We start from the raw sequence: 23,611 nt of genomic DNA on the forward strand, positions 1-23,611 counted from the left end.
TAAAGTCATTTACAGCAAGGACAACAACAAAGATAACAATAAAGTAGGTGCTCAAAGGACATCCAAGCTTTATATTTGTGGGTAAGGGAAAGCAAACGCAAGAAGAGGGGGGGGGGGTGGCAATTCAAGTGTACTTGATATGCACATTGGTCATGGAAATGTTAAATATCAGATGAGAAAATCTTATTTTAACACTATTTCCAAGCGCAATGTACAGACTAGGTAAGTTTCAGAGTAGATGCTCAATTTGCATTGGAATCGAGAAGACAGACTGACAAACAAAGTGAATGATAGAGTAGCTGTGCTACAAATAATATAATCTTATTCTTTTCTTTTTACCTTTTTTAATTCTGTAGGAAACTTCTTGGTTGATACCAAAATCTGCATCAGTCGCTTTAACTTGCTCGACAACCGCGCCAACAGAAATATCTTCTGGTAACATAGCCTTGTATTCCGGCTTCTCAAACACTGGCTCACGGTCGTTTACGTCTCTAACCTAAAATAAATGTGTGATAAAAGCACAGTTTTAGAGTATCTTTGCCTTTTTGCGGTTCATCTTTTTTTGTAAAAAAAACTACAGTTTAAGAGAAATGAAAGGCTTAAGTTGTTTTAAAAAAACTATCAATCCTGAATGAAAAGCAATTTTCTTTTCTTTATCAATTGTAGATATAGTTTTCTAGCAGTTAAGACATAACGTCAACGTAAGTACAATACAGTATTCGAAGTATTCAACAGTACTTTATTCAATATCAGAGATACTTTTGTATTGAATTCCTTTTAAACTATTTGAAATATTGCAGAGTTTTAATTTTGCTGTAAGTTTTTCTTTTAGATTATTCCTATAGATATTGCTTTTTATGAATGAAAATTTTTTTTTACCTTTATGTTGACCATCGCATAGTCAGCTGAAACCCCATCAGTTACCTCAACCCTGTGGAGATCAAGGATTAAAAACTTATCATAAATTTAAAGATTTATTCATATAAAATACTTTGAAACCGATTAATATCCTCTGGATTAGAACCGGTTATCCGCCATACTGAAAAATCACGTGTAGCATCGTTAGGTTCAGCGGTTAGTACAATCCTTCGCTACAAACACAGAAAGTCAGAAAAAGACATTTAAGGACCAGGGAGAAAATTAAAAAATGGTAAAAGAATAAATAATTCCAAGTTTGTTTTTAATCCTTTCCTTAGGCTAATTTTATCAGTAGCAATGTTATCCAACCTCAGGCCCGCCCGAGATTTCACCTTAATTTCACCAGTCTCGCCATCAATAGTGAACAAATCGTTCAGGTTACCATCAACTATAGCATACGCCAACTCTGATGTGAGATCTACGTCCGTAGCCTTAACGACTAACGATGGTTGGAACTGTATCTCACCCTCGTCAATTCCGGCGTTGTATTCCTTTAGCTCAAATTGTGGCGCGTTGTCGTTTTCGTCTAAGAATTAGGATTCTATGATTTTCTTATCCTATGTGTTATATTTTGATTAAAAGCCAAATTATTTATTTTCTGATTTCTAATAGACTTTGACAAAATATTTATAAAATTGCAGCCATTATAAAACTAGGGTCTCTCTGTACGTCAAAAATCGAAAACCCATCACTCCATCAAAGAAACTCCTGAAAATTGACTGTATTTTTTTTAAAATTTATAGTTAGCTTAAATTTAAGAAGATATATAATAAATGGGCCAGATTACATAAAAACGTTTATGCTAGCCTAGGTGTTAGGGTTTCATAAGTATTATATATTTCTTTATATCTATGTAAGGCTAAGGAAACCCCGACTTTTAAGGCTTATCTAGTAAATTTTTATAGAATTCGACAAGTTGCCTATTTGAAAATAACAATAGAAGAAAAATATCTCCTCTTAATATTTTTTATCCTTTTTGTATATCTGTAGTAAGCTTCGTATACCGTATGCTTCTAATAAACACAATTGTCCTTGTTAATTAAATTAGACATCATGTAATATTATAAGATCATAGAATTTTCCTTTAAGAGTGATTCTTAGGTTTGCCACGTTTCGTTTTCCCTCGCCGAAGGAATCTGTCGCGGAAAATGACAGGAAATAGATGCTTGTCTGCTCGAAGTCGAGACATTGGTTGGTTCCTGGGGTGGGGCAGTCGGCCACGGAGATTAAGCCCGTAGTTTCGTCCACGTCAAATAGCTCAGCACCGTTGCCTACATACAATATTTGTTAATTTTAATTTATCTTTCTATTTAGGGATATTTATCAATGTCAATGTTTAGATGTATGTATTTATTTTCTGTCTGCCTGCCTTTATGTCTGTATACCTTTCAGTAGCCTCTAGCCAAGTTTTAGAGTTTTCTAAGACTTGCATAAATATAAGTCAATTTCTCAGGCTACCCTGACAAAATATTGTATCGTTGTTATGTCAACAAAAGTATTTTGACATAATATTATTTAAAAATTAAATATTGACATTACGTAAAGCCATACAATCGCCAATAAAATGTTATCATATGTATAATGTTTTTTTTTCTTTCTGGCTGTCTGTCTTGCTGTCTATCTATCCATCTATCTATGTATCTATATTTGTATACCTGAAAGTTGATATCTAAGTCCAGCAGTACCAAACTCTCCAGAATCCAAGTCTCTGGCACTTATCAGGATTACTTTGCTACCTAAAGTAAAACATTATTTTCAATTTATTTTCAAGTAGTAGGTTATCTGTTTGTCTGTACAATAAGAAAGTTTGTCAACTTTGAAATGTAATTGTTATTAGTGCAGCTACTATATAATTTAAATATATCCGACCGCATGGTGGTTAGTCAAAGGAAAATGGTAAATAATACAGTCTCTAAGCATTTTCTCTATATATTAATACATAAACTTAACCTTGCCCACTCTCATATAAGCGTGTAGCAGAGATTATATATATGATGCAATAACCATTACCTTTACTTCTTTTTAAACAACACTTTTATGTTAGATGATTTACTATGGTATTAATTTGAACCTCATTGTTGCTAGGTTTATATATAAGCTCCCCTACCCTTTAAAAAATCCAAAATTTAAGATATTCAATCGTAGTGTAGTGTCCGTTAGTCACTAATATTTTCTTATCAATGAGAAACATCTCAATTTTATTTTTAAAAATTCTTAGTGAAAATATTTTTGCAATCCAAAGAATTTTTTCCATCATTAACGACTATAAAAAATATGCTGAAAATTTGTATTCTTAAATAGCATGGCTTTTCTATGTTAATGTTATCTCAAATTTTATTTGCGAAAAGATCAATTTTTCTTCTATTGAATTAATCCCTGGCCAAATTCAAATTTTACCTGGTGGAGCCGTTTCCGAGATATCAGCTGTATAAGATTCCCTCTCAAACTCTGGATTGTTGTCATTTATATCCTCAATCTCCACAATTACGTTGGCTGTGCTGTTTAATTTTTCCTAAATTCAATTAAGTTTACAAACAATAATACAATAATTACTTATAGACCAAGCTTAAATTTATAGGACAGCTTCACCTTTATATAGATTTTTTCAGTATAAACAAAGATTAAGAATAACAGAAAATAAAAGACCATTTTGTTAGGGTTCTTTAGCAAATCTTATCAAATCTATTTCTACCAGAGCTCGGCAGCCGCGCATTAGCCTCAGTTTTAAACCTACATGTGAGCAAAAAAAGACATTTCAATAAGAAGGAATGTCTGCTAAAGAGCAGTTTAGACATCCAGCTGAATTTTAGAGTGATAAGATGACAATTTTTATGAGGCTAACACGCGGCTTACTCGCGGCTGCCGATCCCTGATTTCTACCGTTTCAAATATCTTGGTGAACAAAGATAATTATAAATTAATATCAGGTAAACATGATATTTTTTGGATAAAACACTTTAAAAAAGTTATGCAATAAAATAAAGTGGAGCATACCTCTGTCTGTTCTTCGGTAGCAACTACAAGCAACAGGAATTTTCTCTCATTTGGGTTCTCAAAATCCAATCTCTGAAAAAAAAATCCCATTATATAAAGTAGTAAGTTTTTTCATATCTGTACCTTGATCTTTAGATAATTAGTGCACCAATTTATTGTTTCGCATGGAAACTTGATGGTTAAAGGCTATTTATTTTTTAGATTTAAGTCTTGGTATGGTTTTAGGCTATTTTTTTGCTTTCCCTACCCATCTACATAAATCCTAGACATTAGGAGCACAATTGCCACTGTTGAATAAGTTGTAGAGAAGCTTTGATACTACTACAAAAATATATTCAAATTAGCTTTTAAAAGCTGTGAGATATATGAACAATAGCAGCAATAATTTTAGTCGCAAAGACAAATGTTCGAAACACTTTCGGGAACTGAAAACAAAACTTTCTTGGGTGATTGTTAAGACAGACGGCTGTTTTTACCTTCCTAATGATTATGCATTTTTTTCATACTTCATCGGTCTTTAAATTAGGTTTGCTATTTTTTCTTATAAAAAGGCTAAAAGTCTAAATGTGTACAATTAATTACAGCCTGTTATCGAACATCGTGCAAAATAACATAAAACCTAACGCCCTATGCTCTATGTATGAATTCGTGTTTTAATCAAATTCTCAGTAAGCCATTTTAATTACTTTTTAAACTGGTCAAGTCAATTTTAAGACGAAAAATCTATCCGAAAAAAAGATTAAAGGAAAAAAAGTAAGAAATGAGCAAAAGATCTCAAAATTTTGGATGGGGTAAGTTGTGCTTTTAATCGAAGCCAAATTTGCGCCTTTGGGTGTTTTTTTGCTATTAACTAAGCATTTTTCTCCACGTATTTCCGCCCCTATCATAAAAGCAAAACTGCTAAAGCCATTTGGTTGCACAATGGTCATGATCCAAATTATTTAATGGTTTAAAATGGAATGATATTAGGGGGGTGAGGTTGCACCTTTAATTGCCTTCAGTTTTACCAAAGTGTTAAAACCTAAGCGTCGAATAATTAAGTTTCTAAAAACTAAGCTTACTCTAAGAGATTGAAGCTTAGAGTTAGCTTATATTAAGAAAAAATAAACACTCTTAAAAAAAATAAATTAGAGTTTACCCCCCCCCCTGCATCCAGATTAAAAAAAAAGTTTTTGTATCATAGACTAATTTTTTAAATGCCATTCTTGTAACTTTTAAGTTAATTATCATTAAATTTTAAACTCTTGTATGATGTTTTACATATTAAGTGTTGATACAATACTGAATAAAATACAAAATAGCTTCATTTTCTCAGTTTATTTCTAGTTGAATAACAGATCTATAGTATAGATTTATATACAGATAACTACCTCCCTCCATTTTTCAATGACCTTTTCCGTCTGCTACCAAATTGTTACTTGCTACTTGGCTGTGTTAATATAACCGACATCATTAGTTGATTTTCAATGACCCAATTGAGAGTCGGCACAAGGACACTGCGATGGGAGATACATTTATTTAACCCGTTCTCCCTCTTGTGCTTTTACTCTAATAGTTGAACAGCTACCCAATTGTGAAAACATTTTTTGAAAAAAATCAAGACAACTGACCTTTTAGCTCTATATGATAGCTAAAAAATGGTGGGTTTTGAGAAAACACCCCTCTCTGCACGAAGTTGATATATTTGGTAGCAAAAAATTCATTATCAAAGGTCAGGAAAACGTCTTCGAGGCATATCACAAGAGTGCTAGGCACTTTGGCTTACTTTTGGACAGAAATGGCCATGTTATATTTTCAATAATTACGATTTTATTGTTTTTGTTATGTCTTTTTATCTTTTACTCCACTGTTTTGATAATCGTCAACGATAATTAAATGAGAAAATCATTAAAAATATAACCTTTAATTTATTAGAAGCATCTGGGGATGGTACATATCTGTACATGAAACAATTGTAACACAAAATAAACCTACTTTTAAATACTTGTAAGTTAATCTAATAACCTTAAATTTATTTGATTTTGTCCAATAATGGCCAACTGTGAAAACACAATGATATAAGCAATAAAAATATAAAATAATTTTGGTTGAATTTAATATTCATACTGCCCAGACGCTACTTTTAAAACTATTATAAAATTTCAATGTATGCTGTTGTTTGAAATGAGATTTTGTTTAATTTAAAAAATAAGTTTTTAAATTGCAAAACATAAATTTGTAAAAACAAGTAGTGATGAAAAAACAATTCAGGCAAAAAACATTAATCTATAATATTAAAATATTTTTTTAAAATCAGAATAAAATGACAAATTTAGACAAATAGTAACTGCAAGAATGACTAAGTGTGTAATTTGGATAAGTAAATTTGTAATCTAGAGGTATCATGCGAATCGAGAGCCTGCGTAAATTCTGTCTAAAGATTATAACTGTATTTTTTGTAAAAGAATGGCATAACGACTTTATCATGTTATAGTGTATCTGCGCAATTAAAAAATATTTCTTAATTTAATAAAAAAAAGTTTGATTTTATGACAACAAAGTAAAATTCAAGAACACTCCCCAAAATATTTTGAGACCCCCCGTTTGCAATTTTATATTCCATTATATAAAAAACAAACAAATAATAAAAATAAAAAAGTAACAGAGAAAAATAATCTGTTTATAAAAAGTCTTCAAACCTAAAGAATTACAAATATACATTGAAGTAAACTCGATCCTTCCAAATAATTTATCATGAAAAGGTTCATGCCTTTTTATGCCTTCATTACATAGTGGCACAGTGTAATCTATCACTTTTAAATTCAATAAAATTTTATTTATAATTGTTGTATGAATTGAATATGTATCTCTAACCCCGAATTTAAATAAAATGAGAGTTATATGCTTCAAAACACAAAACACATTCTTATAAGTAGCACAGCTACTCTAAAATAAATTTTATGTGTTTTGTGAATTGTATTCCATAGTCAAAAAAGCGAAGTTCCTAATAATGCCTATAAAAAAAGGCAATAGATGGCAATTTTAAACAGGGTTATTTATTCTGTTATCTCTTATTTTAATTTGAAATTATTTTTAGATGCTGTTACTAGTTACTGGACCAAATTCTTTAAGTTTTCTTAGGCTAGCCTAGTAGTTAGGGTTTCCTTAGCCTTACATAGATTAAAGGAATACGTAAGACTTACTCAAACTTCTGTTAGGCTAACTTAAGAAAATTTTATAGGATTTGGCTATCTTTCTCTAATTACAGTCATAGCGCAAGTTTCGTGATTTTTAAGGAATGTATTTTAATCTTGGTTAGACCAATTATCTTCTGAATATTTTCATCCTTGTTATGAAAGCGCGTAGCTAATATGAAATGGGTGCTTTGCCTTAAATCAGTTGTCACGATCTATGTATTAGTATGCCGAAAAGGAAGGGTTAGGCCTTTGTGCTTCAAATGACTGAGAACTCAATTTTTTCTCATTATAAAAAGTTGTATAATAGCAAGGATGAAAAAATCTATAAATAGCGAAGTTCTTGAATATAAAATAAGATTATTAAATGATAAGAGCAGCTATATATATGAACTGACAAAATGAATTAAAGAATAGATTCTTGTTGATCACGAAACTTTTAGCAAATTGATTTAAAACATCTAACTTCAGTGGCAATCATAAAAAGATTTGCTAAAAAAATGGGTTAAAAAATCATGATATACAGTCCTTTGAAAAGCATGTTTGTATGAAATAGCCTAACAAATCTACTAGAATCACTTATTGTTCAAGATTTCATGCAATCTAGTATCTATATAAACTATCTGATTATTGCTGATACAATTGATAGATGTATTTATGAATGGATAAATAAAAGGAGTGCTATGTATATTGGAATGGATATAGAATTCGTGGATATTGTGACAAGTGAATTTTTGTCGTCAAATAAGGTTGCTAATGTGGATATTGGTTGATGCGTTCCTCCATGGTCAGGGGAGGGTATGGGGTAAAGTTGCATGTGAGTTTGAATGGGGGGTATAGACATATTAGCCAGCTGTGATAAACCTTGATCAGGGTATGTGGGTATCTCAAAATATCCACATATTCTTTATCCACTTATATTGGTAACCCTGGATTGGTATAGATATTCTTCAGCCGTTCTATTTTTTCTTCACAGTAATTGGAGGTGTGATGCTATTTTTAAGGGACACACATTTCTATATACTAAGCTTCCCTACGAAATGAGTGAAATGGCTTTGGAAAATTGGTGGCTTATCTGAACCAAAACAAATTGACCCAACTTTATGCCTTTAATTCGTTAGCCAAATATGAGATTTTTTAAATGTTGCATTATTTTCACATTCGGTAATAAATTACTACATGCTATTTTTTCGAGGGGCTTTTTATAAAAAAAAATTGCTTTACTCCAAAGCAGTAAGAAAATCATTATTGAAACAAAGTGCATTGTTTTCTGCATGTACGTTAACAATACTTAATTGTAAATTCCTCTTTTAAGGTATATACATATTTCATCGGGAATTTCAGTTAAAAATTTCCAACGCCTATCTTTTAATTATCACCTCTTTGGAATTCAGTAAATTTGTACCCATAAATTGTAATAGATATTTCAAAAATATAGAGTGATGATAACTAAGAATTAGATGCTTCATGACCATTTCTAGGGGTAGAAAGGAAAATTATTTTTAAGCAGCAAAGCAAGAACAATCTAACATATTTTTATTTGTTAACATTAATACATAATCCTGGTATCATTTTCTCCTACCGATCCCCTAGATGCAAGGGTCAAGGCAACTAGGTTTCTAGACCAAAATACTTTAACTAAACAAAACGGAAACAAAATATGAATTTTTTAAGTTGCTTTTTATAGGTTCCCTACCCTTGATTGTAGCTCTATTTTACACATAGTTTTAACTGGAAGATTTTAATTAAATAATTGGTTGCGAGAGTCTATCTTACAGCATCTTTGTTAGTTACACATCGCTCTACCAATTTGTTCATAATGGTATTCACAAGGGAGGGAGTGGACATTCGACTATAAGTTTTGCTTGTTGCAAAAGTTTTAGTAACACATCCTCTCCTCAATCATTGGCTAAAAAATCTTTGGATACTTTTATTCAATTTTGATTGGTTGGTACAAACGAAAAAATCTTTTCCACCAATAATTATATAATACAATTACAGAGGGGGTAATTTTGTCCCTTACAATTCCTGTCGTAGAAATACATTTTAAAAATAATAAAACTCAACGGTTTTATTCATTGTAACTTTAGACATACAACAAACCATAAGGTTGCATCATAAATTTACGAGTCAAAGAATTTTAAAGTTTAAGTCAAAGCTGTATAGAAATTACAAGGTATAGGCCAATACTAGAACCAACCACCCTCCCGAAAACAAAGCAGTATTGTTGAATGCACATTTTAGGAAATTCTGAGTGTTGCAATCTAAAAATCGTGCTAGAATAAAATGTTTATACTTAAACATTGGTATAATCTAATAATTACTTATATTTTCATAAACAGATTACATATAGCATTCAAATATAATTCTATACAGGATTAATTTTCATGAAAACTTTTGACAAAAGAAACTTTTATATTTTTCTAAAAAACATATCTTCAAAAAATTTGCCTTGACCCTAACAACATCAGAAAACCAAAAATACAAATTTTCATTGAATAAACTAAAATGTGAAGAAGTAAAGAGCAGAAGTTCAAGAAAAATCAGTTTAATCTATGGAGATAATCTAACTCACTTCTTGGCTAGAAGGTTGTGGATTTTATACAGCATAGGAATTAATATCCATTATTAACTATATTGGACACACATACAACATACTAATTTAGTATAAATATCAGCGGTTACTCCTCTAGCCTAAAACCATCTTGGGACCTATTTAAAGGAGGACTCAATCACTTCAGTGGTTAGCGCAATCTAACATACAAATAAATAGGATATGAAATATTTTAAAATAATTTGTAGTTGCCACACCCTGGTGAAAAGTTTACTTGCAAACCATTCAGTATTCAGTATGGTGTTAAACCAAGTCAACATAAGAACTTGTTTAAGTTTCAGAACAGCCAATTATTACTACTGCCTCATAACCATTTGTAAAAATCTTACTTACTGACTGAATGAATTGTAGAGATGCATCTGAATGCAAAAAGTCAAAAGCAATATAAAATAGGGTATAACAATTAGACCACATTTTTATTGGATTATCAGGCCATAGTGGCAAATAATAAAACTTAAGTCTTCTATCACAGGGACGAAATAATTAGGAGAAAGACATAATTTTATTCACTAGGATGTATTTAATACTATGTTTCTGATACGAGAAGGTGAAGATATAATTATAACTTTCTGGATCTTATTCTTAATTAACTCAGGAATGCTAAAACTATACCCTTTCAGATAAATAGATAGATGGATAGATAGATACATTGATAGACAGATGGTTAAAAAGAATATTAAAACTATGCTTTAAAATTGATAAAGATATAAACATATTGATAAAAAAGACTGTAACCCTCTTCTAGCTCTGCGAGGCTATCCAGTACCCAATATAACCTAACTAATCTTAAATTTATTTCAAAATAAGGCGAAGGGGGTTTCTATGCTCGACTAGGCACTTTAAGGAAAGCCTGTTAATTACACAGAAAGAAATTGAAACTATATATAACTTTTCGAATAGGTAGATTTACAGATATCGATATATTGATAGATAGACAGAATTATGCATTATAAATTTATAATAGGTTTTTTTTAAACAAAATCTTTGATGTGTTTAACTTTAACGCATTAACAGAAAAATGTCGCTGGCATTGTGAATATTCATTTTAAAGTAAATTTTCGTATGTTTTGCATAAAATTCATGTAATTGACATGTTTAAATTCTTTCACTGTGAAAATTTGCTAAATTGAATATTATTTGAAAAATAAGATAAAAAGCATTTATGATTGCTAGCAGGAATAATCAATTATTTATCAGTAGGGCCCTAATCTTAAACTTTACCAAATTTTTATAAACCTATTGCTATTCTTATGTCTGATTGTAATAAATTTTATAAAAACTGCATCAGAAAAACTTCATTTTAAATTTTTCAGGATGAGAACAAATTTCAATTTAACCTTTTTATTTTACAATCCTAATCCAAATTTATAAAATAGTAAGGTAATTTTGTCTGTAGCTTATGATTTCATCAACCTCTGAACCGATTGAGTTCTCCGTTTTAGGAAAGCTTCACATTGGTCACGGGTTGAGGCTATATTTTTATTTAGATTTCTTAGAATGGTTTCAGGCTATTTTTCAGTCCTATGCTAGAAAATTGTAAGCTTTAAAAAATCACAATTTAGTAGGAAAAAGAGAAAAGAAAAGTTTACATCCTTTTATCCATTTATTCTTGGAGAATTTTGGTGAAATGGGATAAAAAAGATTAAAATTTGATAAATTTGTTCCAATTTCTCTTCCTTCAATATGTTGCCAAAACGTTTATTGCTGCATTTCAGTAGCGCAGCTAATATACAGTTTACTTTGTTAATTCAACACTACGTCAGATCCTCAATAGTTGCTGTTATTATATCAAAAAATCCCTTTAAAAAAGCTGTATATAGGATAAGTATGCCTCTAAAGTAAACTTATAATTGGTTATAATACCAACATATATAACATCCTTACTAGTATTTATACTAACATGACACAATAATATCAGGTTTAAAAAATTGGGTAGCATTATAACATTATTCATTATGAGGGAAGGGTTGAACAATTGAAGAATGAGATTTAATGTCAGTCTTTATTCTATTTAATTCTATGTATGTATATGTATGTATATAGTCATCCTTGTTCTAATTTAGAATCATATTGTAAGTATATCAAGGTCAAAGGCTAATCAAAATCATATAACACGGAAACTATTTTTATGTAGCGCATCAACTTTACATCTTTTGGCAAGTAATGTCATTATATCACCTTACCAGACGTGTTGAGGTTCATTAATCTTAAGCTACTTATGTTCTCAAGGGATATTGGTGGACAAACCAAAAACCTTACTATATTTTATTTTTGGAGAGAATACTGCAAGAATTTTAGGCACTTTTTTATATTAGTGTACTTATATAAATACTTACAATAATAACACAATTAAAGTTTAACTTGGAGAAGATATAGGTATAAGATAAATAATTTTTTTTGTAGATTTGGTTTGTATCAAAATAAAACTCCAGAAAACCGACCACATATCTTATGCATTAAGAAATGACATATATCAAAGTATAACAAGTAAAAGTAGTTAAATTTAGATATTGTAAAAAAAAGATTGCTCTAAAAGTCTAGCTAACTTTGAAAAAAAGTATTATGCATCCTCTATGTTAGGTTAGGTAAAGTTGAGGAGAGCGCCGGAGGGATGGTTTCCATATACATGCCATCTTTAAAATTATTACAGACTTAATCTTTACAACTTGAAACCTACTTCTACTTTGATATCATACTTTGCAAATACCAAAAATTATTAAACTTTTTCTTTTGTGTTTATACAATACAGACAATGTTGATATATAGCAAAATCTACAACTATAAATTCATTAGTGGCGCAAAAACATTTGGATTAAATTTACATTAAATATTAACCTATATACATACAAACAAACAAATTTAATAAAATTAGAGATACTTATTTACTAAAAATCACAAAAAAATTATATTTAGCCAACCTTCAGTTTTGGACGATTTATATTTCCGCTTGTATGAAGTAGCACTGTTTGTTTTGTTTATTTGTATGGGAAATGGATTTAATTTGTTGAAATAGTTCTGTGACATGGTTATTTAAACAATGCTTTTTCTTTCTTTAAAAGAAAGTTAATTAAAATGTCTAATTTTGAAGAAAATATAATCTAAAGATTTGACCTATTTTGCTTTATCTTTTCCGACTCTAAGCAATACAAATTTTTATTTAACAGTAAGGGAGAGGACAGTGGACTGATATCCAAGAAAAAAAATTCAGAAAGACGGATATTTTAAGCTTATATAATATATCTACTAAAAATGGACAAAAGTAAATTACCTTGCTGTTAACTTTAATGCTGACCGCTGTATGTCCAACAGCTTTCACAGGATCAATGCTAAATTTCCCAGATGGGTCCTCCAACCTAAATTACAATTAATTAGTATAATCAGTAAAGAATGGTTCTAAGCTAGAAAATCGAGGAAAGGTTAAAGTAAACATACTTAAATATAAATAAGCGCAAAATAGTTTGACAAAATGGTTTACCATCACTTCTGCATGGTGTTACATTTTACTTAATTTTGTCTAAATCAATTCCCCATAAATTCATTATAATCTTAAACATGTTTCCATTTTTCATTAGCTATTGTTTCTTTTTGCAAATATAAGGCACTTTGCCGTTATGATATGTTACTAGGAGATGAGATAAACCATACAAAAATGCTCCTCTGAAAATGGAAACAAAACATATATAAATGTTCTAAAAAAATGTAGTCAATTAAACAAGTATGTATGGACAAACAGGCAGACATAAATACCTCCTATTACTTTGAATCAGGATATATGTTACAATATGTCATAAACTTAAATCTGTTTATCTTAAAGATATCAGATTTTTTAATAAGGAAGTAATAAACAATTTAGAAATTATGGTTTGCGATCACTTCCGCTTATTGTCATATTGTATGTATATTCTAATTTCAAATAAAAGGCAAAACAGCAAATAAATTCATATTATATTGAGACGTCAAACTAGATTTTTAATAGTGTATCATTTATGCTTAATGGAATTTATGTAAAATGAAGTTAAGAAGATCCGCGCGGGATCATTAGCCCGTAGGTAAAGAAATAGCATGGTTCACCCCTGTGTCGTGCCGCATGGGGTGTCAACAACCCCCTTAATGACACGACTTTCCAATTTTCGCCCCCTTATGTTTTCACACTCCCCTGTTAAATTGCTGTTCACGCCCCAAAGTACATTTCATTTAACATTAACAAAATAAGAAGGAGGGAGGGGGAATTCGTTGATTAAGAAAAAGGATTGAGTGAAATCACCAATAATTTAAAGATTAGGTTAATAATGAGAGAGAAACACAAGAAAAGAGGAAGATTTTGCTACAGTAATAATTTGCGGTTTTAGTAATTTCATAATATATTTTGCGAAAGTAATAGCACACTAACTACTCAACCAAAAAGACTGATATAGTCATGGTAAAAGACAGTTTGATAAGAAGCCTTATATTAAACTTTTAATTAAAAAGGTAATATCATGTAAAACAATTAACAAACTTAAATAAAATTAACTGTATCTTGATTTTTAAATTCATTAGTATTAGTTATTTTAAGGCAAAATCATTAATATATTAACAATCCTCCTCCTAATATATAAAGTAATAAGCTTTTTTGTCTGTACCGAAGGATCTCGCTAACCACTGAACTGATCGGGTTCTCCTTAACAGGGTAGCTTCTCATAGTTCCCGGGAAGGTTTATAACTATTTTGGGGGAGGGTACAACCACCCTCCCAAGAGTAATCGCTCTTAGAAAAAAAAATCAGCCCCCCACCCCCAATTTTTTTTTTACTTTTTTTTGTAAACTAAATTTTTAAAAATGGGTTTTGGAATTCAACTTCCCCATTCTTAAGTGTCCCTAGAGGCCTCTAGGGGCGTAGCCGCTAGTATGTTATACAGAGATAGTAGGGTAAATTTAACTTAAAGAACGATTTCAGAAAGGATACCTCTTATTTCTGAAGTGCTCTAATAAACAAGAACCATAACTTAAATTTCTATAACATTAAGACGGATGGACATATTCTTGTTATAGAATAGCATCGCTAGGAATATATTGCGATATGTGTACATAATATTAATCACAACCTGAAGGTCAAAATCTTAATTTAATGCTTATAATTTTGATTTAATAACTTAAGGGGTTTGTCGTAGAAATTTGAGAATCACGAATTTTTATGGGAAAAGTATTCTAAAATCAATCTGAATTTAAAATTCTACCAATTTATGAGAATTATAGAAGAGGGCTGTTACTTATTATTTTAGTTTAATGCTACTTTATGTTTATGTCTGTCCGTCAATTATTGTGTCCTAAATTATTTAATTTCTCATTTAAGTTTTTTAATGATATTATAAGAAACGTTGACTAGTTATGTACTGCCTATGAACACAATTATAGTTCAGAAGCACATACTATAGCTTGTTATTGCTTCGCTAATTATGGACATAAAAGTCCTTCTTTAGTTTAGGAGCAAATACTATAGTTTGTTATAGATGCGATATTTTTGGATATAATAGTCATTCTTTAAAAATTAAGACCATTTATTCTAGCTTGTTATTGTGTTGCTACTTATTGATATAATTGTCCTTGTTCTAAAGTTCAAGAGCACTTATACTCTATGTATGTCTCCTACGAGGAAAAAAATCGTGTAAAAAGGATAAAAAGAATGATGCTTAGGAAAAATTACAAGGTCAATTATATTTAAGTAGCGGAGCTTGAAAAAAATAGTAAATAAATAAAAAGTAATCATTGATAAAATCTTTTGGTTAATAAGGAACCAGCGTAAATACTGTATAAATATAGGCTGCATAGACACTGTTTAATTATATCCAAGCTTATGTAAACAATTAAAAATCTAGACTATATAGATATTTTTTATTAAGACGTTCTCCAGTGACTGCAAAGGCAATGTTAACTTATTTAACAATTGCTGAATGAAAGTCAGACATACCTACCTTAGTTGTGGAGTAGCTGTGTTGCTATAAAAATGAGTCTTATGCGTGACCAATAGATTTGTGCATTAACCAGGAATTAAAGGATTAGTAAATGCAAGACAACAAAAAATGTAAGACCTAGACCACTTTAGACACAGGTTTAGGTAGCCTAATTCATTAGACTTAATCTCTTATGGGTTGAATTCTAAACTTTAAAGTATTAATTTTTATTTTCTAGATGGAACTTTATCTGCATGGCACTTTTTCTTTTTTTAATTCACTTTACTGTCCTTTTCTCCAAAAAAATTAATCCTTTTCATTTTTATACACTCATGCTCTCATAAATGAATGAGGCATTTTTAGATTTATATCAAACAAGAATGACAGCATGCATTGCAAGATTTTTATAAGGAGGAATATAGAATCAACTAAAGAAGGATAAAAATTTATGAGTTTGTCAACATTCCATCCTATGGTTAGTTTCTTAACTTATTCCTAACAAAATATAAAAGGTGCATTACATTATTACATCCCAATCAGTAGAGCGCACACGGTTTTGCCAGTGGGATTAAGAGGGGAGTAGGGGTTCTTCTACCCCCCTTATTTATTAAAGATTGGTGAATAACCCCCCCCCCCGCAATTATATCTACATTTATACAGAAAATAATTAGTAGCGACGCAAATACAAAATTAACCTACCTTAAACTGAAGACAGAATTGGTGCCTGTATCCGAGTCCTTGACCTCCATGTTTAAATTAACCAGTGGTGTGCCAAATGGTACATTCTCGGGGATAGAAACTCGATATTCGGGCTGGTTAAACTTTGGCGCCTCATCGTTAACGTCGCGAATCGTAATGGTTACTTCGGCAGTTGTTGAGGATAGATCATCAGTTCCCGGTTGACCGTTGATCAATTCGCTGGCGCGGACGCGCAGATTTAGCACACCGCTGGATGCGGCTAAAGCCTCGCGGTCCAACGGTTTGTCTATGCGGATTTCGCCAGTGTTGATGTCGACAGAGAAATACTCCTGCGGATTGTCCAGCAGCTCGTAGATGATTCGCCGCGGACGTCCGGTATCACCGTCCTTTGCAGTTACCTAAAATACAATAAGATTATTTTTTATGAAAACTTGCACCTCTTTATTTAAAAAATGATATAAAAGGGATGTTTTCCCTTAACGTGCCTTAGGTGCACAAAACCATCTCTTTTTATTTAAAATAAAATACAAATAAGTGAGGGTGGTTAGTTTTACTACTCCTTGCCTCTGAGGGCATATGTTGTAAGCAATATAACCTAACCTAACCTAAAGAAAAAAACAAACACACTCGAGAAAATTCGGATGAGAAGGGAGACTAACAATGTATTAAATATGAAATCAGACCCAACAAAAAGACAAAATACTGCCATAGACTAAAATTTAAGACTAAAAAAAGCAAATTAATGATAATTTTTTTTAGTTGTAGAAATTCATAATTTTCACTAAGAAGAAAACCATATAATAAAGAAATAAGACAGCAATGATCAGCAGTTACAAAGTTATAAATCTTAACAAAATTTCCCTATGTAAATTATTTAAAAATACCGTTAGTAAAAGATATTAATTGTAAGCAACCATTTTTCTCCCTTTAAATAAAAAGTCTCACGTACATCAAAATTAACGAAGGGGAAGTCAGTTGCATTTCAGACACACAAAAGTGTTCTTACAAAGTATCAAAAAATTGAATTATTGCAAGAAAGGTTTTATTATTTCAAAACACTCCCCGCTAAGCTTTGAAGCATTTGATTAATTAGTAAAATATAGTTAATGTTATTTATTGTAGTAAACATGAGTTTACTTTACAAAAGATTTAAAAATTTTCTACAATATCTGTCAAAAAGTTTTTTTTTTGGCGTGTAAAAAGATATTTTAGGGTAACTCTTATGAGGATGGTTTTAGGTTATTTTCCGGACCTTTCTCTCACCTTCGAATGCAGATCCTCTAGAAGCTAGGAGGCTAAGCCACTAGTATGTAATATTGTTTGTGTGTTATTGTAAGAACAATTGCATTTGAACACACAATTATCTCAGTATTAGTTCTTCGTTAAGCATGAAATCAGGACTGATTCATTAGTTAATCATTAATTTCAGAGATTTTCACAAATATTCTTAATTCTTAACCTATCCATTCTTTTAATTACCTAATCCTATACTTATTCTTATTGCAAAAAATTAAAAATAAAATGCAATTTCCCCTAAGAAATACATTAATAAATAAGTTTGACTATCAAATAAAAAAATACAATAATTTTCACTTTTTAAAAAGGAAGCTTTACAGTTAATAGAACATTATGTTGTTTAATATATCAATAAGTAATCCTTATACAAAAGTAACAGGATCTGTGTCTGTCAGTGTGTAACAAAGGATCTCGCTAACTGCTTTAAAGTGTTTTAATGTGTGGCTTCTAATAGGTCCTGGAGAACTTTATAACGTATTTTACTTTTTAAGAAATTAAAATTGAAATTGGGATTGAGGGGGCTCAACTGCTCCTCAATTTCAAATGTCCCTGGAGGCCTCTAGGGGCGTAGCTGCCAGTAAACAAAATTAACAATTATTTTCCTTTTGTTAACTTTTAAAATTTTTAAATCTATTAGAAAAGACATAATTCGAAAGTATCCTAAAAAACTCAACTGTAGTATTTGTTTAAAATCTGGGAAATAAATGAAAACAGGGACAATTTCATCCATAAGCGCAACAACAAAACAGAAACAAATATTCTATTAATTGCACCCAAAGGGCATAGGGTAACCCCAACAGACAACCAACCCTTTGATTGCACGACATTTATGAAGTATGTAGAAGGTAATGAGTTGCGCTTGTTTATGGGCCAAGGAATTATACATAACTACTATTGATGACATGAGCCTGACATAAAAGCGGTATGTACCATTTTTAACTTCTCTAGTATTACACGATATGGTCTAGACCTGAACCCGACAACTAACCAACAGCAAGCCGACACGTTACCAGTTACCAAGCTATGTAATACATTTTTGAGACCAACTATATAGTGTTTGCGCTCATTATAAGCTAGTGTGAAAACTTCAACTTAATTGTGGTATTTTTTCATTCAAATGTATTTTTTTTTCAAATTCAATAACAGCTATCCTATAATTTATTATTTTCATCTGTTAACTAATTAGAAAGTTTAGAAAAAAATGTCTGTCTTGAATATCTTTAAATATTTTAAGAAAACTTCAATGATGTTCCACATTTTGATTTTTTTCAGATTTTCCATTATTTCTTAAAATTAAATAAATAAATACATAATAAATCTAAAACAATGTTTTTTACTGCTTTAATTTTTAACATTTTAACTAACCACTTATTTACGTGCTATGGTTTCACTTTATTTAAACTAGAGTAAACGGTATACCAAAATTTCCACCTAAATATCATCAGAGCAAATTGATAAAACTGTCAAAATCAGAAGAAATTGATAAATGTTTTTAAAGGATATAAAAATGTCAATTATCTTAAATAATCAAAGTATTTATATCATTATTGACTAATTTTTCGTAAAATTATGGAAAGGCTTCGAAAAAATCAGAATATTAGAAACGAAAAATACACATTGTTTACCCTAATATTTTGCTATTGTGAATTCATAGATCGCGATTGCGATTATATGTTCTTTTCTCATCTGATTTGGTTATCAATGCCTTTAATAATGATAAAGATGTTTTGGCGTTGATGCGATTAAATTTGAAAACTAAATAGGATATACTAATCCCAGAATCTATTGAAAGCTTCCCAAAAATTGAGAACTTAATCGGGATAATGGATAGCGAGATTTTAACGAACAGACAAAGAAAACCTACTCTTTAACCTTATAGGATATTGGCGATTATATCTAATTGGTTTTGTGGGAAGGGATATCTCACCACGTGAAAACATGTGTTTTTAAATTTGTCTTACAAGATAATTTATCATAATTTTTCTCAACATTTAAAATAATAATAGTTTAATTGTTATAGTAATAAGAATTAATTTATCATTTCTATTATCTATATAATAGTTCTTTTTTCTTCTTAATTTAAACAATAACGATTACTAATAACAATGGCAAAGATTTGAACAAATTAACTAAATTAATATCTCCTTTTTACTGTTGGTCTTATATTTAACTACTTTAATCAGACCAATTTTAATTCGAATTAATAACTCGTGATCGTATGTACTTGCTAAGTAAAAGTACCATAATATCTAATCTATAGAACCATACTTTTTCTTCAATCAAGAAGTATAAGTCTGTATGTCCAAAAAAAAGACTTACCTTCATAATAACGGAACCAACCGGATCGTCCTCATTCGCCACGCCGGTCAGCGATCCCTCAAAAATCGGCGGCGAATTCTGCACATCAATAATAGTAAACACCACTTCCGCCGTATCGTTGAACCGGCCGTCAAACACGCCCAATTTGATCTGGTAAATTTGACGTTGGCGGTAGTCAAACGGACGGCTGAGGACTATGGAGCCGCGGAACATGTCGATATCAGTGTCGCGGTCTCGCGGCACGATCTCGAAGTAGTCGCAGAGGTCGGGAGCGGTTTCATCGTCTGGGGGCAGACATTGTACGTCCAGAATGTCTCCCACGAGGTCAACGTCTTGGGCCTTAAGAAAAAAAATAATTAGAAGACCAAATAAGTTTTAAATTGAAAATGAAAATCTTTTTAATTTTAACTGAAAAGTGTTCTAGGAACTAATATATATCTGAAAGGCAAAATATTTATTTTCTATTATAAATATGAAGCAGAAATAAATCGGATAAAGATTATAAATAAACACTCATTCTCAAACAAAAGTAGCAGCGTGTATATCTGAATGTCTGTGCCTTAAGATCTCTCTAACGGCTTGACCGTTATGGTTCTCCCTCACATAAAAGCTTCTCTAAGGATAAGGTAAGGTTTAAATGTATTTTTGGAGAGCGTACCTCCAACCTCCTATGATAAATCGCTCCTAGAGGCCTCAATAGGCGAACCTGCGAGTATTACACATTTTGTTTATAATAAAAGTATACACTGTATGTAACCTTTTAGTACAGCAAACCTTTCGTTGATTTTTTGGGATTATTTGAATTAAATCTGATGAAATATTCATTTGATTTTTAATACAACTTTTTATTGTTTTTTTTTTACATCAACTAATAATATTAATCCTTATTGCTTTTGAATTTGAAGTATTAGATTCATATAGTTTAGAAACAAAGCTACTTTATAGCATACTAGGTGCTCCTTAGTTTTAGGAAATGGAAGGTGGTAGAAAGATAGGCTTAATAGTAATCACAAGATTTCTAATAGTATAATAGCCTAAAACCATCACAGGTCATAAATGAAGCCTCCCTAATATTGGTTAAATAAAAATATAATTTGGAATTAAGTATAACTTTGAAAATTATAAATAACATAATTTAAGATATATGTTTGAAAGGATAATTACAACTATAAGTATGCCAATATTCATAAAAGATCAACAATTGAATCAAGGAAGAAAGAAATTTGATAATCATGACAACTAAGACTAAATCTAAAAGCTAGTAAAAAAGGAAAAATCAATAAGTTTAACATCAAGATTTTTACATGAATTATATTTAGCAAACGTTGGAATACTATCTACATAACTATAAAACATATTTATGGATGCTGTCTTCCTTGTTTTTTATTGTTTGATAAAACCTAAAAATATTTAAATTTCCAAATTAATTCTCCCAACCAATACCTCTTTTCAAATTGCTTATTCAGAGTCTTTATTTAAGTGGTTAGAATAAATTTTGTCAGGGAAAAAGTGATGTTTCTAAAAAAAAGAAGAAGGATGATAAACCCATAAGTAGCGAAGCTTGCAAATAAACCACAGTTATGCAGACAATGATAAGACAATGTACAATAATTGATGTACAATGTACATCTTTATATATTCTTTATGTAATTAGTTGAAAAGTCTGGACACAAGTTTTTTGGAACCAACCATTCAAGATTCCATTAAGTACCCAAAGTTTGTGAGCCAACAAATATGATGATTAGGTTATAAAACTTTGGGCACCAGTGTAATTTACAGTTACAATGTCTCTTCCCTCCCTGTGGAAACAGACAAAGTAGGTTATCGCTAAGATATCTATTATATATTGAACAAAAATGAAAACCTTTAATATGTAAAATTTACTAATTCCCTGGTCCCTGGGTTAGATTATACATTTGGTGTTTAAATAATAAGGATTAAACCCAAAAGAATATAAAGGATTGGAACATGGACCAAAAATGTATATAGATTTATAATTTCACAAATGGTTGAATGGACATTTATAAAAAATGTATGATTTAATATCGATTCAATAAGATTGATAAAGGGAAACATTAAGAATGATGTATCAAACTAATTACCAGTCCTTTTTGAACATATCCTATTACCTTGATTATTGTTTATATAATCTTATTACGTAAAGTAGTAAGATTTTTTTTGTCTAAAGCCCAAGATCTCAATAACTCCTTAACCGATTAGGTTCTCTATTTTAAGTAAGCTTATAGGTCCTGTGATGGTTTTTGGCTATTACATTATCTGATTAAAATATTGGGGATGGTTTTTAGTTTATTTTCTAATCCCTTTGCTACGTTGAACATAGAGCCTCTAGGTTCTAGGGGCGTAACCATTAGTCTATATTAAGATATTATGTGAAGCTTTTTGGCTTATATGCCTAGTATAATTTATATTTAGTCTTTGATATTACCTAACCTAATCCTTCACTGGCCTTAACCCTAACCCTAAGAGCTTATTTCGCACCATTGGACACAATTATATGCTCGAAACATTGTTCCTACAAACCAAAAAAACTAAACAAACCAAAAAAAAACTTTTTTATCATTAAAAAATGTCTTTCGATTAAAAAGGCAATCTTTGACCTTTTTCAAATATTTCAATCAGTAGCGTGCACTGTGATTTACCGGGGGGAGGGGTGAAACCATTTGGTGATGAAAAAAGGGAAAACGTACCTTCCAAGTTTTAATTTTAAGGGCGCTGTTTAATTCCCCTTACAACCCTTTTCTGCAATGTTCATTTTGGCTATTGCTTACCAGTGCATAATATTTTTAGCAGGTATCATCATAAAATAACTAAATTGACATTATGCAATATTTTCTGTATCGTATGAACCTTTGATATGTTGAATGTATAAAACTTATTTATGCTTCATTACGTACTTATACAATTATATAGAAGATTTGGTTTTTTTTTACGAAAGGTTAAAAATTTAGTTTTTAGAAAAGTGATGGTGAATGTCTTAATTGCAAACAAAAGAATAGTATAATTGTCTCGAAAAATTTAGATAAATAATCAAACTGACCAAATTAAACCTTTTCATTGGAGCTTCTTAAAGTCCTGAAAAGTTTTTCATATATATTTTGGTGGTGACTACACCCCCTGCCAACCTCTAAGAGAAAGAAGTTAATGGGGTTGATTTTTTATACTTATTTGAAATCCGTAGAACACCCTCATTAAATTAAGGCGAAACCTTTAGATGTTAGAGGCGAAGCCTCTATTGAAAAGAAAAAGTTAAATAATTATAATATTATGTAAATACATGGAATACAATACTCAATAATGATTTATTTTACCTTTCTTGAATAATGGAAATGTATTGTTTTTATACGTTATTCTCACAAAAAAAAAATATTTATTGAGAAAAATGAGAAAAATAGAAAGGTAAAGAGGGGGATAAATAAAGAGAAAATGTCAGAGAGATAGAGAAAGAAAAAATAAAAGTGAAAAAAAATAATGTATTACATGTACATAATATTTTTTCTTATTTAAAATGTCTTCAAGGTATAGAACTACTACCACATAAAACCACGTCTGCAATTTGTTTCATATTCTCATAAAAAAGTAAAAGGATCTGTGTCTGTCTGTCTCTGTGTACCGAAGGATCTCGCAAACTGCTGAACCAATATGGTTCTC

The 23,611-nt window shown here is 30.5% G+C and overlaps 1 protein-coding gene across 1 annotated transcript in view; it reads right to left on the reverse strand.

Moving 5' to 3' along the window:
* Positions 1-23,611, reverse strand: part of LOC145319003 (cadherin-87A-like) — a 55,698-nt gene that overhangs the window by 14,502 nt on the left and 17,585 nt on the right. The window contains exons 4-13 of the mRNA XM_080160818.1: positions 19,943-20,281; positions 16,328-16,725; positions 12,968-13,052; positions 3,913-3,984; positions 3,316-3,430; positions 2,574-2,654; positions 2,001-2,189; positions 1,191-1,444; positions 880-930; positions 340-496 (exon numbers count right to left, since the gene is read on the reverse strand). Of these exons, the coding sequence (XP_080016944.1) occupies positions 340-496; positions 880-930; positions 1,191-1,444; positions 2,001-2,189; positions 2,574-2,654; positions 3,316-3,430; positions 3,913-3,984; positions 12,968-13,052; positions 16,328-16,725; positions 19,943-20,281 (1,741 nt within the window). The remainder of the gene's footprint in view (positions 1-339; positions 497-879; positions 931-1,190; positions 1,445-2,000; positions 2,190-2,573; positions 2,655-3,315; positions 3,431-3,912; positions 3,985-12,967; positions 13,053-16,327; positions 16,726-19,942; positions 20,282-23,611) is intronic.

This window comes from Acartia tonsa, chromosome 5, assembly GCF_053477335.1.
Source record: "Acartia tonsa isolate MP-2025a chromosome 5, ASM5347733v1, whole genome shotgun sequence".
NCBI classification, from domain to species: Eukaryota; Metazoa; Arthropoda; class Copepoda; order Calanoida; family Acartiidae; genus Acartia; species Acartia tonsa.